We start from the raw sequence: 11,498 nt of genomic DNA on the forward strand, positions 1-11,498 counted from the left end.
TCAGCAAATGTTCACATTTTTTTAATAATTTTCTCTAAAAAAATTTAATTAAAAAAATAGTAAGAATTCCACGCCGATGGGGCCTGAATCAAAATACCAACTCTTGGGACGAAAACAGATTCCTGCATTTTCCCATCTCATTCTACTCCAGTAGTTCTGCTAGGCGGCAGAGGCACATACAGCATGAGGGGGCCATGGCCCCCACTGGCTTGCAAAATCCTTTTTATAATGCATGGCTGTACATGCATGCATGCTATTTTAGTGGCCATGGCCCCAATGACCAATACAGGCAAGTGTAAATTAGTCCGGCCCCCAATTGTAAATTCATGCCTAGCCTAGGGTATGAACGTATTCAATCACTACACGTGCCCAAGTGTCCAGTGGGCAATATTTTCCTTCGTTCAGAAGGACAATTCCGTCATTTCAGAGTTCCTTTCCCAATATAAATTTTTTGAAGGGTTAGGAGACGGAACCCCGTTTGATATTTCCACACTTTCCGTCGATTATTACGCCGACGTAAATCTTCGGCACGTTTCCATATTTTCAGCGAATATTTTCAGTGACCGTCCTATATATTTTCCGCCGCTACCAAACGCCGCTTTAAATCTCTCCAAACCCTCTTTCTATAGAGATTCTGGTTCATCTCTAAAGGTAGCTCTCCTGATTTTTTGGCCCATGTTTCCATTTTTTTTCCTGATTTCTTTGGTGTTTCTTTTCTTATGATGTTGAAAATAGAACCAAAATTAAAAAGGGAAGCTAAAGCTATTCTTTCTGATTTCTTTTCTAATCCCTCCTTATTTTGTTTCCACGTTTCTTACTTTTACCTGGAAATCTGTCTATAAAAATCAACAGTGTTCTAAGGAAGAAACACAACAAAAAGTCATGGTAATAGTCTATAACCATGTTTATTTTCTCCGTTTTTTTGTTGGTTTTTTGGTAATGTTTTGATGGTTTTGGGTTTTAAACAGGTCGGTCCAATGATGCGATTAGCAATGAAAGAAGATTTGGGTCCTCGATGGTTGATTCCTATGTTAAATACGAGCTTCTTTGTTCCATGTGAAATTCATGGAGATTCCAACAAAAGCGAATGCAATATGTATTGCTTGAATTGCATGGGTAATGCTCTCTGTTCTTACTGTTTGAGCCATCACAAAGACCATCATGTTGTTCAGGTAAGTTTTCCATCCTCTATTATCTTTTCCATTTTTTCATGTACTTTAATTAAATTATCTAGACCATTACTTATAATCTCTGTTTTTTTTTTTTGAAATCTATCAGATAAGGAGATCTTCATACCATAATGTTATAAGGGTGTCTGAAGTTCAGAAATTCCTTGACATATCTAGTGTACAAACCTACATTATCAATAGTGCAAAGATCGTTTTCCTAAATGAGAGGCCACAGCCACGACCAGGAAAGGGTGTTACTAATACATGCGAGATTTGTTGCAGGAGTCTTCTAGATTCATTCAGATTCTGTTCTCTCGGATGCAAGGTGATTTTCTAATTAGTAATTACAATATCATTCCTATTTTCACAAAAATCTCCTTTTGATTTTGTTAGATTATAGTCAGCGCCTTCATTTTTACCAATGTTTCTCTTGTTAGAATTCATAAACAATGCCCATTTCCAGGGGCAAAGTCTCCCCTTTTTTTCCCAATGTTTCTATTGTTAGAATTCATATTCATAAGCAATACCCATTTCTAGGTTTTGATCAATTTTGTCATAAATTGTAGTTTCTTGAGCTTGTGATCACTACTACCCTTCTCTTGTTTTGATCTTTTTCTGATATCTTGCGCCCTAAGTTTCTTTCAATGCTATTACCTTATTTTTTTTGTCTTGAGAATCTCCAATTGATTTCCTGGTTGATTTTTATTATATCTTGGGCCCTAAGTTTCTTTCAATGCTATTACCTTATTTTTTGGTCTTAAGAATCTCCAATTGATTTCCTTGTTGTTTTTTATTATATTGGGGGCTTTCATTGTGGGATTTTAGTCATACCCATTTCTTAATTTGATCATTTTTGGGTTATAGAAGTTACCACTAGTCCTTACTCTAATTTTGCGTTATTTCCTCATTTTCGAGTCCAATATCTTTCTTAATTTTCATTTTTCAGTTGGGAGGTATGATGCGTGATCCAGATCTTACATTTACACTTAAACCAAAACATAACCGAGACTTGTTCAATGGATCGGAATCAGAAGACTCATCAACTCCAAAGAAGCTTAGGAAGACATCAGCATTAAATGTCGCCATCGGTTCGATCTCGTCTAATGGGGAGAAGTACTTGAGCTCCGGCGACGAGGCAGCCGGAAACTTCAGTACCAGCATTTCTCCGGCGACTCCTCCAATCATCAATTACCGGACGGCGAGAAGGAGAAAGGGTATCCCTCGCAGAGCCCCATTTTGAAAGCATTGCATAAAGGAATTCTCCCAAAAAAAAAAAAAAAAAAAAAAAACCTGTAAAAAAGAATAGAAAAAGGAAAGGGAAAAAGGCCTGGATACTGTGAAATAAATACTGAAAAATATATAGAAAAAGGAGATGAATATAAGGAAATATGAGGAAGTCTAAACTGAAGGGCACCCTTGCATAAATGAGATGAAAGGGCGCCCCCATTGGTTGGAAGTTGCCACTTTTGGTGATTTTAAACCAATGTGGGTGCCCTTTCATCTCATTTGTGCAAGGGCGCCCTTCAGTTTAGACTACCTCAGGAAATATCAAATATAGAAACAAAAGTAGAAAGAAACTTTAGTTTTTGTTTTGTAAATAGAAGGGAAATGGGTAGCCTTTTTAGGACATTAAATCTAGTCATGTTTAGTATGCTGGAAAATCTCTGTATGTGTTATTCTCTTATATTTAGGGAGTGGAATTCTCATAGATGTACAGAAAGTTAAATGTTAATATAGAAAGAAAGAAATTGTTTGAAATGTGTTCTCTTTCCTGTTTTTCTTCTTTCTGTTGCCATGAAAAGAAAATCACACGCAAATCAAAACATGATACTGTTGGCTAACGGTTTTTGTCTAGGAAGAAATTAAACCCATTTAAATGGTAAATGCCCATTTGAGTAACATTAGTTTTATAACAGTAACTAGTGCTTAATTATGAAAATTATCGGCATTTCATTCATTTAATATCTATGAAGAAAAATGGATATTAATATTCGACCCTTTAATTAAATATCGTGATTCACAAACTTCAATGTTGGTCCCCTCCATAGGCGTTTTTTTTTTTAATTTACTGTAATTAAATGTTATTAAATCAAAGTTAGTGGTGATATAAAAATATTTTGGAGGTTACGTGGCTATTTTCACGGTTACTTAAAGGGCTTTTAATTGTGGACATTGCTCATAGACACTAGCCACAAATTCCTTTTTTTTTTTTTTTGACTTCTTCATATACTTCCAACCGAGTTAAACTCGTTGGACGAACACGAGTCATAAAATATTGCGTGGTCCAACTCGGTCGAGTTCAGTTTGACTCTCCGAGTTTTATCTTAATTTGGTTCTTTTGAACAGTTTTTCATCAACATCGACCCTTGTGGGAGTATGGGTCCAACCCAAATATCAACTTGTGTTACACTTTAATTATGATAACTTCAACTTGGGATAAAATAATTTAATTCTTGCTCGGGTTGGGTTGGGTTAGGTTAGGGTTGGCTTTAATTTCGGGTTGGAGTAGGGTTGAGGTCTTGGCAGCCTGACCCAAACTAGACCGCATGCCTCTTATTTTATCTTGATTTTATTTCGGTTATCGTATTTTTCTTTTTGTCCTAAGGTGAACCGAACCAACTCGACCCGAGGCCCGACCCAAATTTAGACTAAATAGGTTGGGTAAGGGTTGAGAGATTTAGAGGTGGATTGATTTTGGGTTGAACATCGTCAACCCGACGCTCTTTGGCTGGTTTTCTGTTAGGGTTGAGGGAATGCTATCTAGAGTTGGGTTAGGGTCGGCCTGAAGCCAATCCTACGCAACCCGAGTTGCACCCCTAAAAATAATTTAATATGGAATAGAAATAATGAAAGTAGTTCAATGAGTTCCGAGTTCGATTCAACGAGTTTTACATCGGTCAAGATCAAGAGCTTTCACATCGTGAAGCTAGTTGAGAGACATGAAAGACCCATGAAAGAGATAGGCTTCTTCTTCCGTTCCTCTCTCTAGGAGCCGTGAGGAATCCGAAACCCTAAGTGCTCCAGAACTTTTCTTCTTTATTTTTCTATTTTCTGTATCCTTTCTTTATGTTTATCTTCCACTTCCTTTCTTTTTTTAAAAATAAATTATTTTAATGGAGGGCGTGGCTTTGTAGTTTGTACGCCATTACAAGCGATTAGGAGTGGAGACATTTCTCTTTCTTCTTCTCTCTCTCTCTCATGTGACTCACGACTTTAACTCTATGGTGACGTTTCAAAAGCAACGGTGGATATTTAACCTTGTGTCCCACTTGTGCACTGCCACGTGTGTTGATCTTGACGTACTTGCACTTGACACGTGTCAAACCATTTTTGGATGAATATGTCCGTTTTTATCTAGATGACTCGGCAGCATCTTTCACCAAGGATAATGCCATAATGGGTCCTTATTTCTCTTAATTTTATGTATAGGGGCTGATATCCTCACTATTATATTTTGATAATGCCACTGCTCACTTTGTTTTTTCACTTTTTTTTAATTACCTTTTCCGCTGTTACAGCTTACAATTCTCGAGATGCTAATATGCTATTAACATCAGATCCGAAAAATGTAAAACAAAGTGAGTAGGTGTCATTATCAAACTATGCTACTGAGGGTATCAGGCCCCGATATTTATTATAGCCTATTGGTATAGTTTGATAATGGTGCAACAACACCTTGTCTATTATTATTATTAAAACCTCCCTCAAAAAGCTTTACAATTCCCCAAAACTCTCGGAGGCCAATTAAAAACGAAATGACAAGGTGAGTTTGTGTCATTATCAAAACATGGTAGTGCAAATATCAGTAGTCTTACTATATTTATTTGGGATTTGCTAGGGACCATATTATATGATTCTGCATGGCCTAAAATACTATGTTGACGTGTTGACAATATACTGTGCACTCAATGCACTTACCCCGTGACACGTCTAGGTGCATTAACATTGGGGTCAATCATATATTCGCCGCTTTTTCTTTCTCCGACCAGCTCCTTGTAGTGTAAAAAAAAGTAGTCATAAATACACTAGAGGCGCTCGACGGGAAGAAAAGGGGGCGAATATGACACTTGCCTTAACATTTGTGGCAAGTTGGCAAATTAAGATGTGTTACCACTTACGAGTGAGAAGTGTATTAACATTTTTGGCAAGATAGAATTGATGTTTACGTTGAGATACATCACCAACCTATTGCTGCTATTAAGGAGAACGGTTGAGATTTGTGTTGCTGATATGAAGAAAGAGAAGCAAGTCATGCGCAAAGAATAAGGATCAAATCACTGATGATCTTATTCAAATAAATCTGGTAGACAGGTGGCAGATTGTTGCTATTCTTAGGGGTTGTTGCTTCTATTTAGGAAATTAGTTTCTTATCTTATTCTATAAAATGTAAGCCTTGAGCTCTGTTCTTTTTCACCGAATAAACTCTGCATTTTTGTTCTTTTTCAGTAAGAAATATTCAGTTTTTGTTACAGTTTATGTAATAGACACAATGAATTTCAGCTCTTGCATCATTTCTTGTTGCCTATAAAAGAAGAAAAAAGGTGGTCCCGAACAACCCTCCTAATATTGCCAACTGTGCCACAATAAATGTATGTAACGGGTGGAGCTACATGTAGCATAAGTGGGGCAGCTTCCCCTGTTGAGTTGGGCCAAACTCCTTAATAGGCCCAGCTTCTTTTAAAATTTGAAGCCTGCCCCTCTTATGTATAAGCCTGCCCCCTTTTGTATAAATCCTGGCTCTCCCATTGAATGTTGCTAGTGATATTGACACTGCCATGTTTTAATAACTGCACTAACTCACCCTGTCTTTTCTTTCTTAGTTTGCTTCTGATATTTTTTTGGGAAATTATGATAACCTTTGATAGCTGGTTAAAAAGTAAAAGACAAGGTGATTTAGTGCAATTATCAAAACATGATAGTGTCAATTAAAGTAGCCTATGTTTTTTATTTTATCAAAGATGAGGGTATAAGGTGACAAAGACACTACTACAAGGTGACAAAGACACTACTACAAACAAATATGGGGGTGTGTATGCAATTTCGCACGGCCATTTCGCCGCCTTTCTTTTTCACGTGAAAAAAGCCACCTTGATGCTAAATTTGTCTTATTCATTTAGTGGGGCTAGTTGTGAGTTGTGAGAGACGGTACAGGAACATGAGAGGGGGGAGCATGAAAAGCCCTTGAAAAACATGGGAAAAACCATAATTTAAAGTGATGTATTTGTTTACACTGTTTTAGGGATCTCACATGCTCTATCTATGCTCTCTCCACCCATGCCCTCTAAAGTCTCTGTCCCTTCCTCTTTTTTCAGCTCCTCTTTTACAATTGGGCCCGCAAATAATCCATGAAATAATTTTTAATGGTTCCTTAACACGCCCTAAATTCATATTCCATGGAATAATTTTTCATGGTTGCCAAACATGGCCATAAACTTTTGCTCTAAGATAAAAATTAGGGGGAACGATACTATGAAATGCTGCATGGGAATTCAAAGGTTGGTCATGGGTCAATAGTTTTTAGTGGACTGAAATTTGCACTACCTTAATTTGATAATGGCACTATTGACTTTGTTTTACATTTTTCAGATTGGATCTTGATAAAAGGGACGTTATAAAGGGTAGCCCGATTCACCATGGTTTCAAATAGGTGAATATCTTAGTGTCATTAAAAGGAGATTATTTGTGAATAAGCAAAATAATGTAAAGGGTGATGATAAATCTGCTACGTACTTTACCATGTACACCCCCCTTTTTTTGTTTGGAGTGTTGGAAACAATAAAAGGAACGTTCTCCGAAATAAAAGGAATAGCTATAATTCGCCCCCATTTTTTCCCTGGGCCAGCCCCATCTGGCGTCTTTATTTTACGCCCACCCATTTATACTACCAGTACGTGGCCCAGGGAAGAAAAATGGGTGAATATGTCATTTACCTTTAAAAATTGGTAATCGGGAAAAAGGTAGGATGAAGAGATGCGTGTGCGTACACGTAACGCTTGTTTCCGAAATGCGGGCTGAGGAAGAGTATTTGGTGGAGATTTCACCTTATGCGTGTGAAACAACCAATTAATCCAAAAGCTCATGATGGTGTTATATGGGATTTGCTAGGGTCTATTGCAAAGGGCATTTCGCGGAACCTCTGTTGCATGAGAGAGCAGCCACCTCATGAATAATGACAAAATCTGTTGAAAAGTGAGCCTATGTGTGCTCTCTCATGCAATAGACGTTCCACGAAATGCTTTATGGGATGGCCCCTAGAAAATCCCGTGCTATATAATCGTTTATACTTCAAACTCTCGTGTGTGGCCCCTCTTATTTGGGTTGGCCATACACATGGCACATGTAGCCCCTCTTTAAGGTTGACCCTACACGTAGGAGTGCAATTCGGGTTGATTTTTTGGAATTTGGGTTGAGCTTTTATATTAAAATCGGGTCAGATTCGGGTTTATTCAATATCATTTTTTAGCAAAACCTCAACCAGACCCGGCCCAATTTGCAACCTAACTGCACGTGAATTTTTAATATCAAGGAGTTGTTGGGTTTTAGTACCTGCTATGAGGCAATAGGTTTGATACTATATGAAATAACCCATACGATCCCATTTCACTTGTGACCCGTCTTTTTCTGGGTTGAACGTACACTTTATACATATGGCCCCACTTTTGGGTTCGCCGTACACATGGATTTTTAATATCAATGAGTTATCGGAGTAAACTGGTTGGTTCACAAGAAGGTGAGATTGGAGCAAAAAGCGAAAAAGAAAAGGAGAGAATAGGGTGGAACAATGGATATTATTTCATCAAGTGGGATTTAAACAATCAAATCTCCCCTCTCCCCCTTCTCTTTATGATGGTGTAAAGTGTTTATGTGGTGTTTTCGAGTAATCGTACTTTCACTCCCTTTACAAGAGTTGGCCGCGTCAAGAGTGCACTAAAACTGGAGTAGAAGAGGATGGCATTTGAATGATTGTTGATACATGCAAACATGTGACCTTGAAAAAAATAAACATATTAGAACTTTAGTGTTTACATGTAACTTTCTTTAATACAAAATCATGGACAGCCCCTCCCAGGTCCAAGATGTCTCCCTGTGTGTGCGCTCCAAAACTCAGTCCAATGGGAACTCGGACAAGGCAGAAAGGAGTTGACTCGGGAAAGTCAATGATTGATTGTTGAAGAATAAATGATTAAATAATACCGACTCTTACAGTTAAGCTTTTGGAGTAATTATTTGTTACACATGATATAGCAAGTCTCCTTAATATTAAAAATCCATGTGTACGGCCAACCCAAAAGAGGGGCCACATGTGCCGCCATGTGTATGGCCAGCCCAAAAAAAAGAGAGGCCACACGTGATGGCTAGTGTTGAAGTATAATGTTACATGCCTAATCGGCCGTAACGAAAATAAACCAAAAGAAAATAGAAATGAGGGGGAGAGATGTTGATTCGAGGCAACCGGACCTCCTAATGGCTCACTATTGGAGTAATTGGTTGTTTAACATTGACATGGTCATTCCCTGTGTTAAAGGAGTTTTGATTGACTTGGTTTATCAAAACTGAAAGACATGAGAACTCAATTTTAAGTAAATGGAAGTCCACTCGGGTGAGTTGATGATTAACTCGGTGAATGTTTAAAGAGGGGTTGACTCGAGCAAGTAAGGGATTCCGGCCAGTGGGAACTCAGGCTCAAATTAAAGGGGTTTTGAGTGGGGAAGGTCAATGATTGATTTTTTTAATGGCAAGGTCAATGATTGATAGGGTCAATTTTCTTTTAACTCAAGTGAGTCAAATGGGGTTTGGTTGTGACTTGGTATGACAAAACTATGACTCATTTGAACACGGCTTAAGTAAATGGAAGTCGACCCATGCGAGTTGATGTTTAACTCGGGAAGTGTTTAAAGAGTGCTCTCTCTCTCTCTCTCTTGTTTGATACTTGGTGGGATTCCCCTTCGGAAGCTGGTGGTTTCCACAAAAGAAAAGTTACACATTATTAGACACTATTAGGGTGGCTCTAAGTTTCTAATGGTTGTTATAGTGTTGAATTATATGTACTATGTACCTTCTCACGTGTTTCATGTTTCTTCTTTCCATGCACAATAAAATCTATTAGGCGTTCGTCTGACCCTGTTTCCCCAACAGAAGAAAATGTATCTCTCTCCATCTTAAAAAAATAATGCTACAACAAAAATAAAAGAGCCCAGACAGGACCACTTGCAAATAGCTGAAACAGTGGATCTCATTTGGTAGTGCCCTGCTCTTTTCTTTTAATTTTTTATTTTATTTTTGTGTAGCATGCTCCCCCCTCTATCATTACTCTAATATAAAACCTCACTTTGGCATGTTTACCTTAACCTAGCTTAGTTGTAAAAGGGAAAGAGAAAGAAGAGATGCTCTCTCTCCCAAAAAAAATATTCAAGGGATGGAGGCATTTAATGATGGGTGGTGGGGGAGTGTCAAGGGTATTAAATGAAATATTTTATGTTATTTGACTTTAGCATATAATATTATGGGTCGGACAGGGATTGAATCCTAACAATATTACTGGGTCCCACAGACCAGTGTGTTATCAGAACCCTTGATCTAGTTGATCATCATGAGTTAACCACATGATCGCAGCCCCTTCTCGAACAGAAATCCCATTTACAGCATTAGGCCTTGTTCGTTTGGATGGGGAGTGTTGATTTTGAGTCTAAAGCTGGAAATTGGACTCAAAATTGTGTTTAATTTTGATTTCAATAATCAGTTTTAGACTCAAAATTCTTTGAGATCTCATCATGGGAACGAGTCGAGATCTCATCGTTGTTTTATTATCTAGGTGGTAGATTAGGCAAGTTGGTTAGATGCTGAGATAACCAAGATAGATCAGACAACTAGGTTAAATTAGGATAGTCTCCATCCATGGTTATCTAGGTTTGATTCTATATTTATCACCTAAGTGCTCTCTATATATAAACACTTAGATCAATCAAGATTAGTTGAATCTAATTAATTTAAATCAATTCCCAAACGAACTAAATGAGGCTCACAAATCAAGGGACAAGGATTATCTGATCAAGGAGGGGACAATAACAATTTACTTGACTTGTGTTCTCCAACCGGATTAACAAACCCGATCATGTCTACATGACAGGTGGGGCGCTAGGGTGCGTTGGAAAAACTTCCTAATAGTGAACTTCTTTATAGCATTCTTACCATTGGCACCTAATGCCAATGAAAGACAAAAAATAGTTTAATTTGATGGGTTTTGAAATTTGGATGCACCTTGGCAAGTGAAGGAGAAAAAACTATATGCTTCGTCAAGTAGATATGGACACCTTAATATTTCATTTTTCTTGCTTTACAAAGGTGCTTATCGCCCAAGCAATAGCTTTGAAAGCAGAAGGCGACTTCAAGAGAATCTATCTGTACTTATCTACAAGGGGCCGTGTCTTGGAGAAGTCCGTTTCTTTATTTGTACACAAGCTAGGGTTATGGAACAGTTCTCCATCAATCATATTCAATTAACAAACCAAGAATAATGCACTTGGAATCGTCAAACTCAAAATTAAAACTCTTTTGCCAAGAGAAAGCTTACTTTTCAACCCTTTTCGCTTAAGCTACAGCGTCATCAATTATGTGAAACACTTCCTTGAATCCTAGACTGAAATTTTACGAATTCTTGATGATTTTTTTTTTCAACAACTATACAAGTTGTCTTCCTCAAGTTCCCTAACACTAGCCCCTCTTCCTTTGTTACTAGCCGAAATCATTTTGCGATGTGATTGGTCCTAAATCAAAAGGAACGGTTGATCCAATTACTCAAAAAAATAAAAAAAATTAGGTTTCGTGATTCCATAATCCAATTTAGTTATTCAAATGGAAAATGATAAATGCGCCCCTTTTCATCACTTGGGACACCCAGCTGCATTGTACGTGGCAATCATGTCCGTTCACCCCTTCAAATGTGAAGTACATCAGCCCCTTTGCAGTCATAGATACACCGTAGCCGGGTTTCCCTAGTCATGAAAAGGGGCGCATTTATCATTTCCCTAATCAAATTCTAATTTATCTGTGGATACAAATCACGAGAATGTATATTCTTCCTCAGACGTGGCATTGTGACGATCAAGGCAGTAAGTCCATGGGTCCCGACCCGCTATGAGGGAAGGGTGAGTCTTCCTCTTATGTGCAGAGACACAGTTTTGAGCTTGAAAATCTTCATAGGGTTTAAAAAATGGCTGATTATAAGTTATTTATACAAATAAAATCACTAGACAACTAGGACCAACTAACCCTTATCCACAACCCATGGCCATGTCTTTACGAGTTATTAACTCTAAAAACTAAAACAAT

At 37.8% G+C, this 11,498-nt stretch overlaps 1 protein-coding gene across 3 annotated transcripts; it reads left to right on the forward strand.

Annotated features, from left to right (window-relative positions):
* The first annotated feature begins 460 nt into the window (after positions 1 to 460).
* Positions 461 to 2,927, forward strand: LOC143846188 (protein RGF1 INDUCIBLE TRANSCRIPTION FACTOR 1-like). 3 transcript variants are annotated; one of them, XM_077354608.1, is made up of 5 exons: positions 461 to 651; positions 853 to 885; positions 969 to 1,172; positions 1,279 to 1,494; positions 2,116 to 2,927. In XM_077354608.1, the coding sequence occupies exons 2-5, from the start codon at positions 883 to 885 to the stop codon at positions 2,407 to 2,409; spliced, it is 717 nt and encodes a 238-aa protein (XP_077210723.1). In that variant the 5' UTR covers positions 461 to 651; positions 853 to 882; the 3' UTR covers positions 2,410 to 2,927. The 3 variants fall into 3 exon arrangements, with proteins under 3 accessions (XP_077210723.1, XP_077210724.1, XP_077210725.1); XM_077354609.1 differs by lacking the exon at positions 853 to 885; XM_077354610.1 differs by having other exon boundaries at positions 511 to 1,172.
* The last annotated feature ends 8,571 nt before the right edge of the window (positions 2,928 to 11,498 follow it).

Source organism: Tasmannia lanceolata, unplaced genomic scaffold (assembly GCF_043159265.1).
Source record: "Tasmannia lanceolata isolate RefF3 unplaced genomic scaffold, GAP_Taslan_0.1 ptg000015l, whole genome shotgun sequence".
NCBI classification, from domain to species: domain Eukaryota; kingdom Viridiplantae; phylum Streptophyta; class Magnoliopsida; order Canellales; family Winteraceae; genus Tasmannia; species Tasmannia lanceolata.